The sequence below is a fragment of the Clytia hemisphaerica genome, unplaced genomic scaffold (assembly GCF_902728285.1).
Source record: "Clytia hemisphaerica strain Z4C2 unplaced genomic scaffold, Clytia hemisphaerica genome assembly, whole genome shotgun sequence".
NCBI classification, from domain to species: domain Eukaryota; kingdom Metazoa; phylum Cnidaria; class Hydrozoa; order Leptothecata; family Clytiidae; genus Clytia; species Clytia hemisphaerica.
In genome coordinates this window covers 1,549,243-1,575,381 of record NW_027103551.1, presented here as the reverse complement: position 1 = coordinate 1,575,381, position 26,139 = coordinate 1,549,243, and the positions used below count along the sequence as shown (strand labels likewise).

The 26,139-nt window shown below is 33.7% G+C and overlaps 2 protein-coding genes across 2 annotated transcripts; both read right to left on the bottom strand.

Moving 5' to 3' along the window:
• Positions 1 to 813: 813 nt before the first annotated feature.
• Positions 814 to 19,616, bottom strand: LOC136800233 (electrogenic aspartate/glutamate antiporter SLC25A13, mitochondrial-like). Its single transcript, XM_067056853.1, has 19 exons — positions 19,468 to 19,616; positions 18,876 to 18,926; positions 18,512 to 18,651; positions 17,028 to 17,143; positions 16,638 to 16,777; positions 13,795 to 13,941; positions 12,854 to 12,992; positions 11,275 to 11,309; positions 10,875 to 10,936; positions 10,489 to 10,570; positions 10,194 to 10,302; positions 9,668 to 9,873; positions 9,156 to 9,236; positions 8,381 to 8,515; positions 7,940 to 8,078; positions 3,422 to 3,477; positions 2,469 to 2,571; positions 1,502 to 1,592; positions 814 to 1,186 (listed from the first exon to the last, which is right to left on the bottom strand). Exons 1-19 carry the CDS (start codon positions 19,525 to 19,527, stop codon positions 1,003 to 1,005), a joined length of 2,076 nt encoding a protein of 691 aa, XP_066912954.1. The 5' UTR covers positions 19,528 to 19,616; the 3' UTR covers positions 814 to 1,002.
• A 451-nt stretch (positions 19,617 to 20,067) lies between these two features.
• On the bottom strand, positions 20,068 to 23,809 carry LOC136800232 (sugar transporter SWEET1-like). Its single transcript, XM_067056852.1, has 6 exons — positions 23,687 to 23,809; positions 23,476 to 23,553; positions 23,003 to 23,126; positions 22,436 to 22,591; positions 20,956 to 21,075; positions 20,068 to 20,380 (listed from the first exon to the last, which is right to left on the bottom strand). The coding sequence occupies exons 1-6, from the start codon at positions 23,773 to 23,775 to the stop codon at positions 20,276 to 20,278; spliced, it is 672 nt and encodes a 223-aa protein (XP_066912953.1). The 5' UTR covers positions 23,776 to 23,809; the 3' UTR covers positions 20,068 to 20,275.
• Positions 23,810 to 26,139: the final 2,330 nt, after the last annotated feature.

The window sequence follows — 26,139 nt, the reverse complement described above, 5'->3', positions numbered from 1 at the left end:
ATCAGTAAGAATTGAAAAGCCGACAATACGCTGGGAACGAGGTTTGTATCTAAGCTATGAAAAAATACAAAGACCGCGTATAAATATCAATGTAGGTATATTATAATACAGCTTTAAGACTCTAATAAAACAAAACGTGGTGAATAAATAAAAAAAAATTGTCAATCAGTAAAAATCAATGACATCTGAGTATCTTGCAATAATACGTTTGCTTTTTTTGAACAGAAAAAAGTGACATGCTTTTGTTTCAACTACATATTTCATTCTTCTTCTGTTAATTTAAAAGTTTGTATGGGTCTTCATTTATGTCCTCTGTTCTCACGTAGCAAAAAATACAAGCAATCAATCCAGTTCATCCATTGGTAAAGGGATAATCAGAGGGTTTGAGATCTTCACAAGCTATGGTCTGCAAATCTTTGAGCATAAGCTCTAAAATCTGTTTGTTTACGACTATTTCAGAAAGCCCAGATTTCCAAGGGACAATCCATATAGTACGTACGCAGTTAAGGGGGGGGAGAGGTTGTAGCATACGTCTATTGTTTGAACGACTTCATGTCAATTATTATAGGCGTACAGGGAGACAGGGTGTCAAATATTTGCAGTTTTTTTGTTTACGTTCTATGTGGACGAACCCCAAGCTGGAATCTTTGATATTTTAAGAATGGTTTAGGAACCTGTTCCTAGTTTAATTATTTGATATTAAGGTTTCGTCTTAGTCTAGACCATTGAAGAATTCTTGCAAGATAAATCTAAACCGATCTTATTATCCCTTCAAATAACCAGAAAACGGTATATAACAATTACATTCTTTTTGGCAACCATGGGGAGTATGGTGTAAGCACTTGATAAAGTCAAGCTCCATGCAATAACCATCTCCTCCTAATTCTAACACTGTACAAGTCTCTAAAATTGCATGTCTTGCGTGGAAAATTTCATTCCGATCACTCCGCAATTTCCATTATAGTATTGGACATAAGACCTTATCAAACGAACCTTCCAACATTATTTTCCAGAAGTGATTACAGGGTTTTCACTGGACGGCGGTGGAGGACTGAATTTGGGTAACATCAGTCCAAACTTGGTTTCAATGCCAGAGAATGAAGCAACGGCCAACCGCAGACCTCCGATATGGTCAGGATGTAAAGAAACTTCAGGATTTCGTGGTGTCAACTCGGTCCTTGTGTAACTGAGAGAATAAAATTGACCATCAAAAACAAAATCGTTTTTATATGCGTTGGAAAAATCTTCAAATTTTAATAAACGGGGTAGGGGGACTTAATTACCGGGGTCTCAAACCAATTACAGACGAAAGTCTGCCTATTTAGAGTAAAAGAAGGGACTTTTCTTTTAGCAGCTCAAAATATTTTCAAAAATTAATAAACAGGGGGGGATTCCTAATAAGGTCTGTGTGGTTGGAACAAATCGAAAATTTACAAGCTGGGGGGGGGGTTGTGACCAGAGAATAAGAAAGAGTAACGAAAAGTTTAAATTGACTTCTTACCCTCCACCGAAATCAACGTAAAGAACACGTTGTAAAAGTTCGTAAGTCATCAACGTCACACCGAATTGTGGTGACGAACGGAAGACACGAGCTAAATGGTAAAACAAATGATGAATGATTTTAATAGTACGCATGGGCGTGCTTAAACTTTTAAAAAATTTCTTAAACATATTCTAGGATGCGTGACTCTATACTACCGTAAGTTGATCTAATATCGACATTGTTCATCGAAATCTGACACCCTTAACTTTCGAGTTTGGAAAAATAGGAAAGTTGGAATCGCTGATTGAAACTATATTTCTTTGCATTACGGTCAGAGAGCTCAACCAGTCATTCCGACCTTTCTGTTATTCTTATCCTTAAAGAAGGGTTTCGGAATTAGATGAGGGATGTCGATATGGGCTAATCCCAACTTTGAGGTATATAATAGCAAAATTTATAATCTATAATACTCTATAAGTCTTTTTCAGTAACATGTAACTCATCTTTCATAGAGTGGAAATGGAAACTTAATGATTTAGAATTAAACTACGATCTTTCATAATGTTAATCATGGTGTCAGCCCCCCCCCCCCCAGAAATCTGAAGGGCACCTAGGCCAGGGTAGTAGAGGGGGCTAATGCCTTGCAATTCTTTGGGGTTACCTATTCATTAAGGGTACCTAGCTGTCTTGATGGAGGCTTTGGGGGCTGGTTATATTTTCCAAATCGATTATTTCAAAATATTTCAAATTATTGATTTTTTTTACTAAACCACCCCAAAAATCATTAAGATTTTACGAATGACAAAAGAACAAAAAGTGTAAATTTAAATTTTTTTTTTTTGGCTGAATGGGGGTACCTAACTCAAAGCGATTTCTCAAGGGGACCTAAATTGCTGGGGGCACCATGCTCAATGGGGGCACCTGAAAAGTGGGCTGAAACCATGTTAATGCTTAATGCAACAGAACATAAAACCATAAACCATACCTGGTCCTCCTTTAAAGAAGGCGGTCGCTCCTTCCTCTTGAAGGATTTTACGAGCACAATCAATCACACCCCGATAAGTTTGTTGTCCACGTCGTGCTTTGACCTTGGAAAATAATGATACGTAATAGCGATAGAAAAATTACACGGCAAAGAAAAGTACAGTTATGTGGGATAGGTTGTAATATCAAGAAACTACTTGAAAACATTGATATACAGTGGAAAGAGTAAAGTCTATAAGGCATTGTTAACTGAAGGGACCACAAAACTTGTTCGAATTAAAGAGACATTCGAGTTTAAGAGGTTCGAGCTAAAAAAAAACTCCACTGTAATAGTTAATTGGACTACAATTATAGTTGAATTACAGATTGAGAATTCCGGTTATCTTAACGTTTTTCAAGATTTAAAGTTCCGGCGCGATTTTGGGCTATCTCCTTAATTTAATCAACTATTTCAATTTGGAAGGGGTTGGCAGACTTCCAGGCTACATTCTGAGCCTTATTGAACTATTTTTAAAACTCAGAGTTAAAACTCAGAGTTAAAACTCAGAGTTAAAACTCAGAGTTAAAACTCAGAGTTAAAACTCAGAGTTAAAACTCAGAGTTAAACTCAGAGTTAAAACTCAGAGTTAAAACTCAGAGTTAAAACTCAGAGTTAAAACTCAGAGTTAAAACTCAGAGTTAAAACTCAGAGTTAAAACTCAGAGTTAAAACTCAGAGTTAAAACTCTACTCTTCAAACCTACTTTAGAGCACTTACAAATCGATTGTGGTTTCAAAATTTCCCGGTGAATTTCCCTTTTTTCTCAAATATTATGACCTTGATTGTTGCTTGTACTTATATTTCAGGTATTCAAGTTTTTTTCCCATCAACCTTTTCGATTATTGAGCGGTTAGTTGAGCAGAAAGCAAAATCAAAAATACCAAATAGAAAAACATTTCGCCACGCAACACCTACTTGCAATCTAGTTTTGATGACGTCAGCAGGAGTGACAAGGTACGCGGCAGGTACACCTAAAACAAGTGAATGAATATGAAAACTATGAAAAATTATTGATTATGAAAACTTATGAAAAATTGTTGGTCCTTTTAAAATTAGCCGGCGAGACTTTGAACAACAGTTGAACATTGTTTTTCTTTGAAATGTCTGATTTAGATAATCGAGTTTGTACTCTTAGGTGCCAAATAAACGGGGGGTTGGAAAATTTTCGAAATTTTAATAAACGGGGGGGGGGACCTATTTGGAATTGGGAGGTTAGAAATTGTACCTCTGAAAACCCAAGAATAATTCAATTCAATTCAATTCAATTCAATTCAATTCAATTCAATTCAATTCAATTCAATTCAATTCAATTCAATTCAATTCAATTCAATTCAATTCAATTCAATTCAAAACTTATTTATTCGCCTGCATATCATTAAAAATTTACATATTTAAGTTTGTTTAAATTAGGGGAGGGGATGCAGGCCAGGAGTCCATCCAATAGACGTTTCCGTCTAATCATATGGAATGGCTACCTGGACGCAGATTTTTTTTCTGTGGGGTTGATATAACTATTAGAGTAACAATATTTCAATATTCCAAATAACAAAGTAAAAAAAAAACTCAACGTAACTATCGACAAAAAAAAATATAGTTATATAAGTAATCTTTTGTTTTAATAAATCAAATTAGAGTATTTTTATATCTATATGGACTTTCATTTTTCTGGTATGCAAGAGGTCAATTTTGAAGGAACTCGCTTATCTTTTTTTTGATCATATATCCAGATAATGGTTGTAGATCGATTTTAGTATGTAATATTAGCTAGTTCCAATTTAAAAGAGATTGGTACTTAATCGATTTCAATCCATAGTTTAATGTTTTGGCTTTTGGGCGCTCCAAAAGTTTCAGTTCGTTATTTCTAGTAAGATAATTATGAAACAGAGTTTCGAAGTTTAAAATGTTCGTAACAGCTTCAGGAGAAAGATGAGTGAGAGTTTGATGTACGAGTGGGATATTGAACTTTGTTACAGAATGTGGCAAAGTTGGAATATCCAGGTTAATGAAAAGAGGAGCAGATTCTGCATTAAAATCTGAAAAAGTCAAGATGCGCACGCATCTTTTTTGAAGTTTGCCTATTCTAGAGTTTTGAGTGAGACTTTGCCCCCATACGATTATTGCGTATGACAAATGAGAGTGAAAAATAGCATAGTATAAAGTTTTAAGAATGGTCTGTGGAACAAAGTGACGCAGTTTGGATAAAATGCCATTTGACATTCTAAGTTTTGCGGATAAATGATCAAAATGGAAATTCCACGCTAGACATTCATCGAGAAAAAGACCAAGATATTTGACACATTTCGAAAATTTCAAGACATGCCCATGAAGATTGAGATTCATTGTATATGGTACAGGTTTATTTTTACTTCTAAACAGGATAACCTCAGTTTTTGTAGTTTTTTTTATTTAAATCTCTTTTATCACCATTAGATTTGGTATAATACTTACATCCAAAAAAAAATTTACAACTAAATAAAAACTATGTTTAAAATAAAATGTACATGTTCTCGTTTTTATTTGAAAAGAGATGCATAAATAACGACACCCGATGTTAAAAATACCCTGGGTCACTTCGTTATGGAGGAGAGACCGCGATATCATCAGGGCCTACCAGAGATAAAGAAGCGGCCTTGCCTCCAAACGACCTAAAGTGAACCCCATAAAGATATGAAACTCTATAGACTAAGAATGGATCAGATGCCCATAATGGATATAAACTGTGAATCGAAAAAAACTACAAGGATGGCTATACCCCTATGTGCATGGAATAAGTAATATAGTATCTCAGAAGTTTCAAGAGAGAAAAGAAAAAAAAGAAAACAGAAAAAATAAAAATATTAAGTAAAGTTCAAATAAAATATACCGCGTAAAACACTATCTTTGTATGGCAGATTCTAAAATCTCCACAAATCGTCGTCTACACAAAACATCATACCATTTCAGAGTACAATCTCTCAACTCCAATTGCTCCTCCGAAAGTGGAGGGAAGCTTACACTAGTCCGTTTTGACTTTTTATTAAATATGCAGTCGTAGATGTTCACATTGTTAACCAAACAAATTTCATAGATTTCGTCAACGATCGAAAACGAGCGATCATGCTTCTCAAGCGATAACATAGACAATATGTAGTCTCGAGTATTATGATTCATAAGAGTCTGATTAATGAGATTTAACTTCCGATTACATAGGTGAGAACTAGCGTTTGGGATTTTGTAGATGGTGTGAATGTGATTCTTGGAAAACTTCGATACGCCAAGTAGAGATTTCAATGCACATCTTGCTTGTCTGTCGATTAAGTCACGGTGGTGGTTACTAAGTTTTACCAGCTCTAGACCATAAAGGAGTTTAGGTATCACAAGAGTCTTAAAAACGTTTACAACTTGATTAGGATGCAGGTAGCGAACTCCACCTGTAATCAACGATGAGACGACGGACCACATCTCTGAAACTCGGTAGTCGATATGGTGGTTCAGCTGAAGGATGCTTGATGACTTTCCCCATAGAAAACCAAGGTGTTTCAGTTTGTTCTGAGGATGAATAATTTTGCCATCGAGTTGGATTGTAAGATCTGCGAGGAGACTTTTTCCTGATATAAGATACTGAGTTTTGGCGTGGTTAAATTTGAGGTTGTGTTTGTGACCATAACGAATACAAATGTCCATTAAGGATTGCAAACCAGAGAGAGTTGAGCTTATCAAGATCAAATCGTCTGCGAAAGCGATGACTGACGTGTCGGTGCCGTTCGGGAGAGAGGCTCCACATTTCTGATTGGTAAGTTTCGACAATAAATCTTCGGTATAAAGATTGAATAAGTAGGGAGAGATGATAGATCCTTGTTTGACCCCCTGAGAAAGTTTAAAACTGTCAGATTGGATACCACCGTAAACCACACTGGATTCACTGCTTAAATACGTAGCAATGAGGTATCTCACAATCGGTGTGGGTACTGATTCTTTGGATATTAGTTTCTCAAACAGAAGACTCCAGTTACAACTGTCAAATGCTTTAGACACATCCAAGCTGCAAATGTATAATGGTGAATTGTTTCTGTTGTAGAATCTGATGGTGTCTTGCATTAAAAGCTCGGCATGGATTGTAGATGATTGGCTCGTAAAGCCGAATTGAGAGGAATGAGAAGCTTCGAGTATTAAGAGAGATTTTGTTGGCACGAAGCCAAGAGGAGAGTCTAATTAAGTCAGAATTCACTTTCGTCTCAAGTGAATTTAGATTCGAATCGGAAGAGAGAAGACAGGTGTCGTCAGCAAAGAGGTTTGTTTCGCTATTCAGAATGGCTTCAGGAATGTCATTTATATATATTAGAAAAAGTAGAGGCCCTAGGACAGAGCCCTGTGGGACTCCGTGTCTGATAGATCGTTTTGAGGAATCATGCCCAGAAATTGAAACATATTGTTTCCTCTCAGTCAGGTAAGATCGAAACCAGAGGTTCGCAACGCCACGTATGCCATAGTGATGAAGTTTTGATAGAAGAATTTCATGATCTACTGTATCGAAAGCTTTTTGAAGATCAATAAATACCCCGCAAGAATACAACCCTTTGTCAATGTTTGACCGAATTTTTTCTGTTAGATTTATTAATGCGTGAGAAGTAGAGTGTTTATTACGGAATCCAAATTGGTTTTTGAAGATGCTGTTGTTAATGTTAAGAAAATTTACAACTCTGAATTTAATTAATTTTTCAAAAATTTTATCAATATTAGAGAGGAGCGAAATTGGTCTAAAGTTGTTAGGATCGCATGGGGAACCTTTATTTTTATACACGGGTATTACTTTTGCTACTTTAAGAGTTGTTATGAACTTGCCTGTCTGTATTGATAAATTGAAAATTTTAGCAAGGAGTTGAGCTACCTCACCAAGAACCGATTTTAAGATTTTTGGTGGAATGCTGAATGGTCCATTTGCCTTAGGTTTAAGAGCATTGATAATTTTTACGATTTCCTCAGCTTGTATCTCCTCGAAAAACAGAGAATTTATTGGTGAATTTACAAGAGTTTGATGAAAGTTCGCTTCTTCATTATTAACATTTATAATTTGACGTATTTTATCGGCTATTGAAGTAAAATATTTATTCAATTCCTCGCTTGTTACTTTAGGATCAGATGTTACTTGTCCGTCAATATTTAGAGATATTGTTGTGCTACTACGGCATTTTTTACTTTCGATCAATTCGTATACGCCTTTCCAGATAATAAGGTAAATATAGGCTAAAATCAGGCTTTTTGGAGCAAATTAAGGGGACTTCTTTTTGCCAACTGAAAATATTCTTGTAAAAATTAAGAAACGGGGGGTCCTAATAAGGACCTGGGGGTTGGAAATTTTCGAAAAATTAACAAGCGGGGGGGGCGTTTATTTGGCACCTAAGAGTACTTAGAATAAATATTAAGTTTAAAAAACCTAATATGAAGCAAGCCTACCTGCAGCGGCTGCAGCAAGCAAAAGTGAAATTGGACTGTTGTATCCATTCTTGTCAGCTAATCCAGATTTGAAATGGGCGTAACAAGGAAAGTAGATGGACGAGAAGGGGATGTCACGCAAAAAACACGCTCTTGCACCCTAAAAGTTAACGATAATAACCGAATGTTAAAAATCTTTATAAAATGTTTAAAAAGTTCAGTTTTCGAGTTTTTCGCATCGTTCAGTCTTTTGGTTTGTGTCCAGTTAAGCCGATTTTTTACTTGGCCGCTATTAAGGGACAGTGTTACGTTCGTCTACATTTATAAGTTAGGTTATGTATACGTAATCAGGATGCGAAAAATTCGTAATGTTTAGTTGTCGAAGCCTCCGAAAGTCTTTTCCTCTACCAATCCTCTTCCATATTGTTTAAATACTTTTCAATAAAAGAAAAGAAAAAACACCTTATAAAGACCAGAAAATCCGAGTTCTTTGACTAATTTGAGTGCAGAGGTTTGAGTGCCAGATTCACCAGCGACTTGCATACGAATCTTTACAATCTCAATCGGGTTGGTGAACATGACTTGCGCTCCACCTCCCTGTCGATAAAAGAACATTTTGCATAATACGTGAATTTGCCAATATAAATTTCTTAGCATATTGGCTAATCTTATCAACAGATACCGAGAGTCCAAAAAGCATCCCATGTTACTACTCGTTACTTGTCAATGTTTAAAGAATGTCACATCCATCTCTCATTCCAATATAGTAACCAGCCCAATTTTTAATTACACCAGCTATTCCAGAAATCTAGACCCTTAACTCTATAAGGCTAACTTTGATTTTTTTTACTCATTTCTAAAGAATATGTAAAAGAAAAAGGTATAATATGATAGCCAGAGTCACACACACAAAAAATATCATAACAAAACAATGGGCTTTTCCAGAAAATCTTTTTACCCCCCACTGTTGAGGATATTTTTCGAAGTATCGAAACCCCTGGATATCCACTCTTAGAAATATGCTCAACCCCTGGATATCTTCTTTTATAAAGATGTTTACCCCTGGATATCGTATTTTTAACTTGAATAGACACTTTACCCCCTGGATATCCGCTCCCGTGTAAATATTTAACCCCCTGGATTTTTGAAAGAAAAAATTGTTAACCCCCTGGATATCCGATATCCTCAACATGGGGGGGGGCACGGAATATTTCTGGAAAAGCTCAATGAGACTCACACAACCACCGGCAATAATTTCACCGATCAAACGAATTTCTCCATCTTTATCTGTAAACTTGTATCTCACCAAATCATTCGTCTGAAAAAAAAATCTTTTACGATTAAAATAATGAATTTGCAAAAAAAGAAAATTATGTATAAGTAACATTGATTTTTTTATATGTACAAAGTAATATGCACAATCCGAAAATAAAAATATTGTATAAAACACATCGCTGGCAAACTGAAGAAAAACGGAGAAAAATCAAATTATTCAAGTAGATAGTGATAAAACGTCATAACAACGTCCATCTAATGTTTATAATGTTAAATTCAACGTTGAAAAAAAAGAACATTTTCTTCAAAAGGGAAAATCTCTAAATTTTTTCGAGAAAAATCTTCAAAAGATAAAAATAAAAACAATCAATAATTTTGACACCAAATTCACTTAAAAATTTCCTAACTTTCCCTCTTCATACCAATGTCTGAGATTTTAAAGCTTCCCTTCACAAAATACAGATAAGTACATACTGTCAATTTAATGGCTTTCTCTGGTGACACGCCGATCAGTTGGGGGACTAAACCCCGATACAATCCCGTCGGGCCTTCATTCTTGATAACTTTTCGAAAACAATCAAAACTGTTCTGATACAGACGTTCACCAGGTAGAACGCTTCGCTGGTTCTGCATACGCGTTTTGACCAAATCAATGGGATAAACAAAAGCAGCGCCAGTTGCTAACAAATTAAACGAGGTAAAAGTTTATTTATATGTAGCCTGAACCAAACTCTTCTTCACGACGGCAATATTTTTTCGACGGAGTGGTACAGGCTAAGCTATATGATGATGAGGTCCCATTTAGAGCTTTTATGAAAGCACGAGGACCATCAACCAAGGCTAAAACAAATCAACAAACGAAAAATCATTCTCAGACTTAAGATCGAACTAATACGGTAAGTCTAATTCAAATTTGAAGAAAATTATTGGGTCCCTATAAAAACATGGAATGAGAGGGGACCAGCCAGATTTAAATGAAAATTGGTAAACGAAGATTTACCTCCAGCGAGGGACCCAAGGAAGAATTTATATCCTGACTGGGCAACTTTCATATACCATTGCTGTTCGACTTTTTCTGTCCCTGTTTCTCCTGGCATTCTTTCGTAATGCTAAAAAAGCAATAGCAATTAGAGAGAAGAGTCTAAATAAGAGCCCTTATTTATCATTCATTTACACGGGTCGTATTTCATAGCTGCCTGATGTTGATCCAATATTTTTCAAAGAACTGGTTAATAATCGGTCATTAACAAGCGGAACGGGAAAATGAGAAAAGAAATTGCAAAACATGAAGTTACTTTGAACTCATGAATTTTGGAGAAAACAGTCATCGGATCACGTTGCGGTTGCAAAGGTTGTAGATCAATCGTCGAAATTTTCCTAAAGAAGAAAAAAACATACATATACGCCTCTGATTTTGGCGCCCCTTTGTTTTTTTACAGCTTAGAATGGGCAGTTTTCGACAAAAAAGAGAGAAATTACCCAAATAATTTCGTGCTCGCTTCACTCGCGTCATTTTTTCAAACATGTTTACTTTTAATAGGGGGCGCCAAAATCTAAATCTTCTAAAATTGCCTCCCCAGTTTGCCCGAATTTTGATCGCCCACCACGCTACTGACCGTAGCTGGATGCTCTACCTTCATGCTATGGTCGCTCAATTTAAAGGTAGGTCCAATAATCTTACCCTTTTCCAGTGTTAGCCACAGTGCAAATATCAAAAAGGATCTCCAGTTGTAACGGTGACACCTATGGGAAAAGAGAGAGTGTCTCCATTAAGACCAAGTTAGCACCCTATAATAAAATTATTAAGCCTTCTTATTGGTTGAGAGTGACGCAAGCTTCCAAACAGAATTGGCCAATGTTAATCAAGTTTTTATTCCATAAGTGAATGAATATCAAGGTTGAGGATTTTTTGGTTATTATGCAAAATTTGACCAATGTTAACAGACTAATCTTTTCGGGAATTCGCTAACAAATTTCCTGATAAAAGGAATCTTTGATATACTTGCAGCTTAACAAAAAGATTATATATTAATTGAATTGGAGAGCGTCGACTGTATTTAAAATTCTAAAAATTTGCTTACCGCTGGATATCGAACGGATGCTTGTAGAAGTTCCTCTAAAGAAATAACGAACGACAATAAGAAATTCCATTTAATTAAAACAAAACAGTAAATTTAATCCTTTAGCTGCTTTCGTCTGTTTGTGATACAAAGGAGTGTTGTAGTATGAACGAATGAACTCTGCAACTAGATTTAATAGTTTGTTTTAAATACATTGGAATACACGTTTTTTTTTTATAAGAACAAACTATATAAGAGCATAAGGCTTCGAGGCCCAAAAATTTAAGAACATTCTAAGAATATTCTAAGGCTTTGGAGACTTAAAAACATGTATTTTCTTAAAAGAAATTGCATCAAAATGCTCAAAAAATGCTGAAAATAAGAACATTTTAAGAATATTTTTAGGCTTCAAATCCAAAAAACTAAGAACATCCGAAGGTTTCAAAAATCTTTGACGTTCTTATAAAAAAAAACGTGTATTTTAATTACGTGCTGGTCCCAAAAAGATTTCAATAAATAGCTGCAGTATGTCACGAATGGAGAGGTGGTTGTTTATCAAACAATTTCGTTATAATCATCATTCCAATCCACGAGATACAATTAGTCATTAACGTAATGAAATAAAAGGATGTCTTGCTGCACGAATATGTATTTTTAGCTTTACGTTTCCACTAACAATGAGGTCATAGTGTCGGGTTCCCAAGAGAGATATTTCTTAGAACCTTTTGCAATTAAAGAAAAATTAATCGCATAGCTTAGAACAAAAGGCAGAATTGAATGCTCCGAAATAGGATTTATAAGCTGCACCGATAGTTATCAGCATATAAGGATAGCAGGGGTTTTTTTTGTAGTAAAATTTTCAAAGGAGATGGCGGGACGTTTGCAAAAAGATGCACCATAAAAAGGCAAAAAAGAAGTAAAATAAAGTATAGAGCAAATGTTTCAAGCCTTGTATTGGCGTGCTAAAAAAATTAACATCGTACCTTATCGACCAAAACTTAGTCGGCCTTAATCATTGGTCGGCCCTAATTTTAGTCACCTCGTCAGAAAGTCACTAAGGGACAACTAATAATTAAGATCGACTAAAAATTATACATTCGTAAATTCTTTGTTAAAGTAATACCGATATACGTTTTTTTTTATAAGGAACCTTAACTTTGCTCTGAGCCTGGAGTTCCTTATTTTTACAGAGAATTTCAGCCTCAAAGTTCCTTATCGACTTCCTTATTTACGTAGCTGCTAAGTTTGGATAACTATCTCTTACTGTTCTTTAAAACTTGTTTTCCTATTCTCAGCCTGAGCAGTTCATTAACAATTTTTTTTACCATTTTCGAGCCTCGAGTTCCTTATAAACGTGTTCCTTATATAAAAAAAAAACGTGTATGAGAAGTGGGTTAAGGAAAGCTTAATTATATAAACTTTTAATTTGGCCCAAATTTTTAGTCGGCCCAAATTTTAGTCACAAAGCCAAAATTTAGTCACTTAGGACCGACTAAGTTGGCCGATAAGGTATGTTCTTTTTGCCTGGTAGAACTGAGACGTAAATTTGCTCGTTGAGAGGTGTATTAAAGCGTGTAAAATGAAATATCTTGAAACTTACCTCTAGTCAAGCCAGTGAATTTATTATTGTCGGCCGCGTCTTTAAACAACAATTGAATGACACTCAAGTTTTGTAACATGTCGTAAAAAGCCATACAGTATATGTAACTGACCGTTCGACTTCCCGATTGAGCTGTCACCTAAGTATGTATGGAACCAAAATGCACATTAGGGTTTCAAGGTATTAAGTAATAAATCCAAATTTGGATTGTGTATAAAGGTAGTTAAAATTCGACACCACCAATTTTACAATATTTCTTAAAATACATAAAGCGATTTAAAACAAGGTTAAGCCACAACATTACAAAATAACAAGATGTAAATAGAAATACATTATATCGAAATGAATAATGATATAACTTTCATCGTGTACATTTTCAGAAAGAATAACGACTTCAGCCGATATCTATCAATTTTAAATATTTCCAAAAGACCAATCTCATTTTTTCTAAGGTTAAAAACGCTGGTTATGCGTAGCGTCAGCAAAGGTTTGTCCCAGGTCAAAAGTAGCAAACCCTTTGAGATTTAAGGCCGCAAATATCTGAGGGATTGAAGGGCAGCCCCCAGTCCCAATAACTCAAGAAATTAATTTCATCTAAACAAAGTAACTACTCTGGCTACTCACACGCTTGTATAAACTATAGGAAATATAATATCTAGGTATCTCTGGCCCAGTCTTCCCTACAATATTCCCTTCGCCCCTAAAATTGGAGATCTCCCTAAAAAATTTTGAAACCGCTCCAGCCTCCACCTTTTTTGGCTTATATCGGGGTGTAACCTAACCCACTTTCCAGGGTGGGGGCTGACGCTTTGTCTAGTATAGTGATGGAAGTTTCGTGACATTGAAAAAAGCCAAGTTATAATTTTTTGCTTCTCAAGAATAGTGCTATGTTTTTTTCGCTTGAATTCAAGACAACTGGGGATAATCAATGTAGTACTTACAGCAGCCATCATATTATCAACAATGTATGGAGTCAATTTATGCGGGCATCCCACTTTCATTATTTCAGCAAATTGCAGGGTACTGATCAATTGGTTCTTGCCAGCCTTCTGACGGAACAGCTGTTTGATGTACTCCTTGTTAAGATGCTATGATGTAAATAGAGAAAATATAGTTAGTACCAATCAAAGGTGGATATGAAACTCACTCACTCAATAGAAAGAGTGTTGAAATCTTAATATCTATACATTGTGGAAAGAAATCATAGGTTAATTACTCTTGGGTACCTAATAAGCGAGGGAGTGCTAATTAACCTTTCGAATTTTCCACCCAGAACATTCTTTTTCCATCCCCCCAGGTTATTGATTTTCAGAAAATGTTTTTGAAAGCTCCCTCTTTTGCCCTAATTCTGCTGTATTTTTTAACCCCGTCCGAATAAAGTTCGGAATTGGCATTTTCTTAGTTCAGGCGTGTACACGCATTTGAAATTAAAATGTTCGAAAATTTGAAGTTACAGAGTGATGGCAATGGATTTATAAAGATGAGATCAACTAAACTTTATCTCATTTTAAAACATTATTAATCTCAATCTGTATTGATACACTTAACACGTTCACTGCCGAGCCCTTTTTTTGAAATGGAAAATTTGACCTCTTGGAATTTCATCGAAAGTTTGTCTTTCAGAGGTATGGTTGGTTTTTGGTGTCAATATTCATCAACAAAACTTTCATTCCTCAAAAAGAATTTTCATTCATTAAAAATTATTTTTCATTCATCAAAAATTATTTTTCATTCGTCAAAAATTATTTTTCATTCATCAAAAAGTATTTTTATTCATCAAAAATTATTTTTCATTCATCAAAAATTATTTTTCATTCATCAAAAAGAATTTTTATTCATCAAAAATTATTTTTCATTCATCAAAAAGAAAATTTTATTCAAAAATTATTTTTCATTCATCAAGCAAAATTTTTCATTAATCAGAGTTTTTTATTCATTAAATATTTTTCATTGATCAGAGAAATCGCCTATGTTTTAAGCAGCCTATTCTGTATGTAAATTCACATATAAACGACATTTATCTTATAATCTAGTGTTACGTGGTTATTACATAAAATGTTATATACAAGTATTATTATACAACGATATTACAAAGTTCCCACACCATGACCCGAGGGGGGTACTAGCCCGATGGAGGCACTCAGGCGAAATTGGGAACGGGGACATGCCGCTGGTCAGGGTCCCTTTTTAGGCTCTGAAGATATCTGACAGGGTACCAAATTTACTAATGTCAACATTAGTACCTGATGATAGGGTCGTCTTTTGGTTATTTTTTGACATTAGAAAAACTTTCAATCTTTTGTCTACATTTGTCATTTTTGCCACTTTTCAGGGTGAAAATGGGAAATTTTTTCCATTTTCCTACCGGCAGGGTCCCAAATTTACCAAACAATCATATCTGACAGGGTTTCCCTTTTCAAACTCCAACGGCACGTCCCCGTCGGCCGTCAAGGTCAGTGCCCCCCCCCCTCCCCGGGGGTACTAGGTTTGCGAGGTGAAGGGTATGTCCGGACGAAAGTTCGAAAATCGACCCTTAGAGAATTTGAATTTCGAAATTGTTTTTTCCACCCCCAAAATTTTAGCCAAAAATTACAAATTTTATTCCAGATTTCAAGAATTTATGACCCTGGACTCAATTGCTTTGCTTTTGAATGGTTTCTTGGTACTTTTTTCTAGCGTGATTTACGTGATTTGAAAGATCTTTAAACGTGATACGTGACGTGATTTGGACTTTTTTCAAAGGGATGCCTGATCATCCAAGTCCAAATTGAAGACCAAAAATTGCTTGATATCGTGATCAGAGTTACCGCTTGGGGAGCCTCTATGATGGGGGGGTGAAGATAACAGGCAAGATGCTATTATTGATATTCTTATTATGTAATACTGCTATAACATCATGTTATACTTTTTATGTAATATGCAAAATAATGTCATCAATTTGTTATATTACATGAAGACCAGGCTACCTAATAGCATGAACCTAACTTTCATACATGTTAATGAATTGTTTTCTTTGATAAATGAAAAAAATTCTGATGAATAAGTTTTTTTTCTGATGAATAAAATTTTTTACTTGACGAATATAATTTTTCATTTGATGAATAAACTTTTAGAATTGATCAATGAAAAATTTGATTTGATGAATAAAATTTTGTTGATGAATATTGACACCAAAAACCAACCATACAGAGGCTCCTGTTGCCTCCATTTTACTTTTGAAATTCATAAAAATGGTATACCAATCGATTCCAAAAATGCATGAAAAGCAAGCGAACGTTTCCTCTGTATCATAAGTAATGGACCTTCGACGTACTACCTGTATTTTGGCACCTCTACTATACGAGTAAATTCGTAGTTGGCAGGTAGTGTGTGAAAGATAGAGTCGACTAAAACGGTCTTCTCGATTGCTAATCAGCACTTATATATGCAATCAGGGCCAAAATACTTGGCACAAAAGGGAAATTTTATAACCACAAACAATTTGGAAGCGCTCTAAATTAGGCTGGAAGGGCAGAGTTTTAACTTAGGATCCGAGGATTCAAAAGTTCAAAAATGGTCCGGTAGGGCTTGAAATATAGCCTAGAAACCAATAAATCCCTCCCAGATCGAAATATTCGATGAAACCAAGTAGAAGGCCGAAATTGACATTCTCGCTCGAACTTCAATTTTCGAAAAATGATAAAATAGCCAAAATTACCAATATGTTATGGCACTGATTGTGGTTACAGAACAGAATAAAAACTAGCATCTTCATGGCAAAAGAAATGCCGGCTGAACATAGTACCTGTAACAGATGTGTGAACTCCTGATAATTGACTTTATACTTCAAATCCTTTCCAAAGTAAAAGCGTACAAAATCACAATCGAAATTGAACGGATATTTTGCGTACGTCGTTTGACACGACAACATTTTCTTGAATTCATCTGAAGTTAAAAAGTGATGAAATATTTAGTTACACTTTCAATGTGAAGAACCTTATTAGGTCCATTTCCCTTTGCAGAATCTTAGCATATCATTTTGACTCAATCAAAAATAATTGTTGTGACTGCAACAACAGAAAAGTTTCAAGAATACAAATGTAGGGTTTATAACATTAAATTGGATATAGATATGGGCAAATTTAATAAAACGAGTAAAATTATTTATAGAAAACAAAGACAACAAATTTCATACCAAAAGTTATAGTTCCTTTCCCGTCCAGATCAAACATTTGAAAGCAAAGGCGATATTTCGCATCGACATTGCAAAGTAAAGCTTCAAATGCTTGAAATTCTTCGAAGGAGATTAACCTAGAAAAAATTCAAAACGATACGAATAATGAAAGTACAATGAGAACACCCCACAGACCAACTGGGACCCCAGCTCCACTGGAAAATTTGGCATAAATTTCGCCTCCGGTGGGAAAATACCCTGGAATTTCAGCCCACTGGGAAATTGACTTTGATTTTATCCCCATTCAAACTTCAACGATTAAAAATTACACTCTAAAACCACCCCTCCTGGATTTTTTAACCTTGGAACAATAGAATTCTTATCCCAATCGGGCTTTCAAAAAGAATTCTGTTCCCCACTGAGGAAAAAACTTCCTTAGGCGGGGCTGTGAGACGGGTGTACGAGAAATCCTAACATTATGTTATTTAAATTTTAGTATATTCCTTTTATACTGCTGGTATAGCAACTCTTAGTTCCTTATTTCTATACATGCCGGGTGTGCCACAAATAAGTTACCCTCTTTGACATCATATTGCAGACAGTAGCAGAAAGATTTTTGAAAGATTGTTTCGGAATCATTCAGAGGAAAGCTTAACTTGAAATTTTGTGTATTACTTTTTAATTTTACTTCATTGGTTCAAAAGTTATGTTCAAAAACCTAAAATGTCAATTTTAAAAAATGTCAAAAAAGGCTAAAAACAAGGGTATCAATTTATGAGAGCAACGACTTCTCTTTTACCAAAACATTAAAGTGCAAAGTCTTGCTTTATGTAACACTTCATGTTTTCTTTATCTCTATTGTTTTTTTACTTTTGTTTTCCCCTTGGGGAATGCTTCAAACCCTACAAAATTTTCAACATCTTCCCAAGAGTTTCCAAAAGTTTTTCTGTGTGTATCATCGTTGAGAAAGGTGTAGAAGGTGAAAGTTTTGAGAAAAATGCTTCGTTTGAACTGTTGCAGCTCATCTCCAATCACAGATGATGGAATGTATTTACAGGGATGCCTAATCTTGTAAATAAATGCTTTTTACATAATGGAAATACATTTCCTGATGCATAAAATCGTTTTGTGCCTCTATTTATTACAATCAATTTAATACTCTCGTTTTTTGCCTTTTTCTGTCATTAAAAAAAAATGATATTTTAGGTTTTTGAACATAACTTTTGAACCAATAAAGTAAAATTAAAAAGTAATACATCAAATTTTAAATGAGGCTTTCCTCTGAATGATTCTGAAACAATCTTTGAAAAATCTCTTTTCTACTGCCTACAATATCAAATCAAAGAGGGTAACTTATTTGTGGCACACACGGTACAATAAACTTTGAAAATAAGGGGACTTTGAATAATAGTAAAAATTATATTCCGATATCAAAACTAATTATTCAAATGGTTCCTATAGAATCCAAAGTTTTAAACAAAAAAAATTAATCCAGGAATACTTACCCATCCTTAGTCTGGTCAACGACACCAGATAACAATGAAAGAGTATCTGCATTGTGTGTAGCAGCATCCATATTCAGCAAGTCTCGAATGAGATCTGTTGGTCGCAGGTATCTCTCTCCGTTCTTTTCAACACTAGCATACTGAAGAATAGCCAAAATATGAGTATGGTCAAATTCTATTTAGAATTCATTATTATTATTATTATTTGTTCAGATTTTACTTTTTCAAGTAGATAAAAAATGGAAAACCCATGTTGAAGAGACCTAATTCTGTTTTAAGGGGTAGAATTTAGATGTTGGTAGAATAGAGTTGGTGGAATTCCATAAGGGTACACAAAAATTTGAAAATTCAAAAACACACTAACCTTGTAAAAAATGACTCGCAAGTCCTGAGGATTGGCCCTTTTAACAGCATACTATAATGGAAAAGATTTTTTTTTAAGATGGTAAAAAAAGGAGAATACAAAGAAATACATAAATCTTTCAATGCATTACTGAAGAACACCAAAAGAAATTTTGAGAATCCACTATTAGTGTTTTCTTCTTTGAAAATTTTAGTTTAATTTTCATTGAATATACTGAAGAGCTTATCTTCCTTGTTGCTGTTACTGAAGGTATAACCAAATGGTTTGAGATGTTTGGTCTGCAAAAACCTTCTGTGGTCCTGGGTAAAAACTCGAAGTATTTTTGTCTTAACTATTTTCCAAAGTCGAAAAAAAAAACAGTTTGAAATTTCTAAAAATGGGTTCTTACACCGTTTTTACATTGAAATTCTATTGTTTTCTTTTACTAAAAATCTGAAAAATTTAAATATCTTGACTTTGGAAAATATTTAGGCAAAATTAGTTGAAGGTTTTGGTCAAACAATAAAATATCTCGAATTATCTGATTATCTCTTTAAAAATAAATATAAAAGATTAAGGATTTTCCATGCATCTCAGTCCAGTCCAAACTTACATCATATAAAGGTGCTTTAGCGCATCTAGCACGGGAAAATAAGCTCTGCCACCAATCCATTTCAACAAAAAAATTACAAGGTCGATCTTCTATTTGTCATTAATAATGTGTTATTCTAATTTTTGCATTTCATTTTGATTCTTAAATCTACAAAAATAAAAAAATACGTTAGCAAATTTAAAGAAAAATCAAATTATTGAAAAATTTATGACATACAACAAATGTGTGATGAAGTTTTTAAGGGCATAACCCACCTTGGAAGGTCTTTGAAAAATCTATAACATATTCACAACTGACCCTAATAAAACTGCATAATGAATGGTTCATTTACCAGAGCTAAAAGCTACAATATATGTAGCACATCGATATCTTATGGTAAACTCTATAATAAAGCAATGCACTTTTACAGCCAAGAGGGATGAGGAAAATCAAAAATAATCTTTACCGCTGCCTCTTCAACAACATTATATATCGGCTTTTCACAAAAATTTATTTTTTTAATCAACATAAAATTTTTTAATGTTCATTCATAATAATACATAATAAATAAATTTGGTATTTAAAATCAAACCCCACCCAAATAAAAAACAAATAACCTACAAGTTTATGCAGATTATCTTGCCAGCTTCTTCTTGGTGCAAGAGGTACAAAACTAGCACAATTATGTAGACACAACTTTAAATTCAATATTTTTGATATAAATAGTTGTATTAAAAATCTAATTAAAAAGCTTTGAAAAGAAATCTATTAAAAAAGTCATAAATATAATTTTTGTGAATATAATTTCTCTGAAAGGCCTTACACCACACTATACCATTGGTTCACTTGTATTTATCCTACTATTGTTCGAAGGATATACAACAAATAAAGAAAGCTGAAATACTGCCAAAAAGAAGGCAACACCATTTGGTAACTAAAACAGAAAAGAGAATTTTCTTGATTAAATGAAATGTCATGTTGGACGTGAGTCTTTGTGTTAATTATTGTGATCTAATTATAATTGAAAGGTCTACGCAGAGGTTTAGTGTTTTGATAAGTAATTTAAGCAATCTATTATCTGGCAATTAGAATAGGATCAAAATAATATTTTTAATGACAGAGCAAGCTGTTTCAGAATCTGCAAAAAATGAGGTTTAGCATTGTATGGAAAAAGAATTTGATTATGGTATTTTACTCAATTTAAGAGGTTGCGACTTTGAGCAAAAGACTGTGTATAAAAACAAAACCAAACAAAAAATGTTTTGGAAATATCTCCTGAAACAGGCATTGCAAAAATTAAAAGTCAACTATCACTCTAAGTGTTAATTTTTTTAAAATTAGCTTCCCATTATTTGACCAATACTTAAATTTGAGCATATTTTTGTATGATGCAAACCCTGTCATTAAGCAAACAGACTTCAATATCGAAATCATTTCCTTATTCACTAAGCCTTTGAATAAAAGGTCCGTATAAAAATAAAACGAGGATAGAAAGTAAGTTATGCTCACAGAGATATTTATATCAGACATATAATAACCAGCCAATGTCCAAAGCAGATTAGAAAAAAAGCTTGCAATGATAAAACCAAAGTCTAGAATTCGTGTGCTTCTTGTTTCAATTATCACTTTCTATAAAATACAAAATGATAACATTTACTATTTTATCAATTTATATCTTATTAGTGTCAAAAGACAATAGAGATTAAAAATGTTTTGAACACAGTTTAAGTAACAATGATCTTCACAAAGGACTCATTAAAAATTGGTTGAAAAGACACCTCAACTTTTAAAGCCTAGACTGAACCCTGTTTCATCATTTTTCATAGAATTCAGTACGTTGCCAAATGAAATTTCTTCAGACATACAATCTCAAGATGAAAATAAAACATAACACATTTTTCTTTTCTTTAACGATATTTCGACCACTTTACATGTCTTTCTCAAGATAAGAATCACACTTAGCATTATATAATATGTACACAAAACATTGATTGTTGAATTGTTAAATGTTTTTTTAATAAGCAAGTGTCTACCCCTATATAGGCTCACATTGTACTGGTAGCATTCTATTGTTCTTAAACAATAGAGCCATTGTTAAGGTACCAAATACTGAGCCTGTAACATTTATGCTTATACCGGGTGCACCAAAAAAAAGTATACAACTTTGTCGAGATATTGTGAGCGTCAGGATTTAAATTTTTTGTTCATTCTTTTTTTATCGCAGCATAGAGGATGCTCTAGCTTGAATTTTGAGCTATCATACATTAGGTTTGAAAAAGTAATTCGAAAATTATGTCAAAAAAACTGAATTTTTTTTAATGTCGAAATTTCAAAAAATCATCAAAAACAGCGAGCAAACTTTTCTCTTGGCACTGACCTTCTTTACACATAAAAATACCAAAAAATGCAACTGTGTTCATCAAAACTCCTTACGGAATTTAAGAATATGGTAAAACAAGCTATTCCCATGTGGAAAAATATTTTTGGTAAAGCTGAAAAAATTTTTTTGGAAATCTCCAAGAGAGGTGTGGTGTGCTATGTGAGAAAATTTTTGAAAAAATAAATCACCATTCCTCAACTAGTTGCTCAAAGAACTTGGGTCTACATCGAGCTGATTTTGGAAATATTCAAGACGTGTAAATAAGATGGACAAACCGTTGGCAAAATATAAGACAGGAGAAAAAAGAATCAAAAAGACATGAAATTGTGTTTTTGTCATTTTGTCTTATTTATAGCGTGATTGCTGTTTTTAATGATTTTTTGAAATTTCGACATGGAAAAAAAGTCAGTTTTTTGGAAATAACTTTCGAACTACCTTTTCAAATTTAATGTATAATAGCTCAAGTTAGAGCGTCCTCTATACAATAAAAAAAGAATGAACAAAAAATATAAATCCTGAAGCTCACAATATCTCGACAAACCTGTATACTTTTTTTTGGTGCACCCGGTAGAAAAAAACATCTTTCATAAAAATTTGACTTTGTCTTACCAGTGAAACTAAAGGTGCTCCTGTCATCAAAATGGTAACAAAGCAGCCAAAGAAACCAAGAGTTTTAACAACTTCATTGAAAGGGTAATATTTAGCATAGAATAATAATGCATAAAGAACTGTTATGAATACCAGTAACTGTTTGTGGCACTTTCGCTAAGGAAAGAAAAATAATGGAGTCTGTCTAAGAAATGCTTTGTAAGTGGATGGTATTAGGAGATACACTTTTTTATTTATAAGAACAATCTTATAAGAACAATGAGGCTCAAAATCGCCAAAAATAAGAACATTTTAAAAACAAATGCTGAGCCTGAACGGGTCAAAGTAGTAAAAATTGGGTATAACCCTTAAAAACCTCAACTACAACCTATAAATAAGTAAATAAGAACAGGGTAAGAACAATTTGAGGCTTAAAGTGCTGAAAAATAAAAACAGCCAAGGCTCAGCAATATTCTACTGGTTCTTATTTTTAAAAAAGCGTAGGTTGAATGTCCTTTAAATTAAAGAATATGAAAGTTAATCTTTCAAGTTTTTTGGAAGGTAAAAACCAAACAAAAAAAGGCTTACCTTATCTTTGCAATAACCATGATAAATGACTATATACGATGCTTGCAATACAGTGTTGATAAAATTGGCAACTGCATACTGTACAGAATTTACCATTAAACTATACTTCAGCCAGATGACACCCCTAAAAACATTTAGTTTAAGGAAAAATTTAATGTATAAAAAATGGCTGCCTAGAAATTTAATGAAAAATATCTAAGAAAATATTTCAAAATTTCAATCAATATTTCTATAATTTTTGGTAAAAAATGTATTTTTTATAGACTCTCCTTTGGTCACTGTCCATTCTTTCACATTTCAAGATGGGAGGATTGCGTTGTTGGATGTCTTTAATGATTGCACTTAAAAAATTGAGTTCTTATCGAATAATTATGTCTCCAAATCAAGGTTAATTCCTCAATTTTTTAAAAAAAGTATAATAATATAAACAATTTTTGTACTTTAAAAGATAACCTAAGTGAAACATTTCTTACGAATAAAGTGATGCAATGAATGGGAACAGTGGCACATCACCAGTTGATTTGTTTCTTATGATATTTAGGCATGTGCGGCTAGAAAGAATGAAGAACTGTGAGGATTTATCATGATTTAAAAAATCAAAATCTATATTACATTAATAATTGATCAATAAACAAAAAACTTCTTAGAATTATCACATTGAAGAAAGATTTTAAAAATATTTACCTGCTGGCACAGTAACATATTATTGATGCACAAACAGCAGACCATGTAAGCAAATCTAAATGACTTAATTCATACTTGTATAATATCATAATATGCAAATTATTACTTACAAATATCTACAATAGAAATGACATGCAGCTTTGTTATTTTTAACTTCACAATTATAGAATTGATGTGAAATAAATTCAAGTTTGCTGATATTGGAAACAAATTGATTCTAATTGAAAAAGACGTCTTATAAATGTGAAAAAATCCAAAGAATTTCTGTTCAACGTTCTTCTTTTAGGAGATTTGGTGGCAGAGCACGTATATGCATCTTTTCCTTGGGACTCATCAACACTGCATACTGACCCTTGTTAGACAGATTGAAGCAGATGAAGAGAAAAAGTCTGGTCTTAGAATTCTATTGAATTTTAATACTGAAAAATAACTTTTTGTACCTCACTGAGATGGCTGAAATAGTTTTTCAATAAAAAATCTGCCAAATTCACCAAAACTTTTTCATTTAGGGCACTTGAAACTGCTTCAACATAACAGCTTTGACCCCTCCCCCCTTCTTCAATTTTTCGGAAATTGTCATCCCCTCTTAAGAAAGGAGGGGGACGAGCTATGGACAGTCATTAGGCAATTTGGCATTCTCAGACTTTGCAGCCTAATGATTGCATGTGTATTTTTGAGGCTCGCACTCTTTTTTTAGTAACACAGTACAAGTAAGATAAAAATCAAACAGGTGGGAATTGATCTACTATGAGGTTATCATACTGTTATTTTTTTAGTCTTCTGTAATGTTTTTATTGCTAATTTATTGTTGGGCCGAAATGAAGCAGCCATCAAAAGGTCTATTTACGTAGCTAGCAGTTGCATGCGCATAGAGCTTGTTGCTCTTCCCCGTTTGTTTTTGAAAAATCCAATTTTCATGTGTTTCATATAGAGAAAAATATTTTTATAAAACTTTTTTCAAGTCCTTCCAAATATACAACCCATGGTATGGTCCAAACTTTTGCCAGCCACTTGACGATTCTGAACTTGAAAAAGTCTCGAACCTGAGATGACCCACACGTGTTTGGACCAGGCAGCCAGGTTTTCAGGGGCAAAAGTACAAAATTTTGTGGTCTGAGCTTGGATGATCCAAGCAAGGTATGGTCTGAATCTTTTCAGGTCACATAATGATTTTCAACTTGATAAAGTCCAAAACATGACCTGAAACTGGCCTGCCCATGTTCGGGTCAGGTTTATGAAGGCAAAAATCCAAAATTTTTGTGGCCTGAACTTGATTCAGGATTGAACACCAGTTAAGGCCAAAGATGTTTTGCTATTTTGGCCTAATCATGACCTGGCCCAAACATCAATGTTTGGGCCTGAAAAGAAGTTTTGGTATTTTAACCTCAACATGACCTGAATATGTTTTGGGTATGTTTTGGTCATACCTTGGTTTGTCTAAAAATTTAGTACGCTCTATTAAACCTCTGTTTTATCAGGGGTTTAATTTATAATACTATATATCACTATTTTCTGCCTGAACAATTTCAAGGAATTCAAATAAAAATTTGAGCTGGATTCTGTGGCTAGCACTTAGTCAAATGCAATTGGATATTGATTAAGTGAGTACCGTGAGTGGTCCTAAATCCGACAGCTCTGCCTAAATCTGCTTGTTTACAAACATTCCCTCTCCAAGTTGAACAAAAAACTTTACATGTTTTTTTTTTTATAAGAGCATGAATCTGGTAATGTCACCCAAATAGGTGAAAAAATTTGGAAAAAATAAAGTTTTGAATTTCACTTTTATTCCTGGATAATCTTTTTATTAATGACTTCAATTTTCAGAAAACATAAATATCAGGACTTAATCAAACTGGCTTGGTCCAGAAATTTGACCTAGAATAGTTATAATCAGACAAATTTGGCAAAAAAACTCTTTGTAGTTTACACTTCAATTGAGATAAAATATGCATAATCTAATACTTGTCTTAGATTTCAGTCCATGGCTAATATATTAAGCTGCATTGAAAAGCAATTTTTACCGTCCAGTATGACATATTTTTCAAATTCTGACACTTTTTCCAGAAGAAAATCTAAAATACTAAAAAATATTCCCATAAAGTTTGACTTCATGAAAAGAAAACTGCTGGCTATGATCAGGTAACTTCATTCTAGATTTGAAGGACTCATTATAAGCTTTTAAAAAAACAAAAGTTATTGCTATATTTCAGTTGATCAAAAAAAATTAGAAAGTGAAACCTTGTTGGTTGCAGACATAACTATTTGTCAAATTTACTTGAAAATCAGCAATAAACATTAAACTGAGTAATTATTTGGCTTTAATACTTTGCTGTACTTAAACCAAAACTTACAAAATCATTGAAATTTGTTGTCTTGAAAGGTCTTTGTAACTATGATTTCCTGAAAATTGAAGATTTATCTGTAAAAGAGAATCCAATCATATATAATTTTTT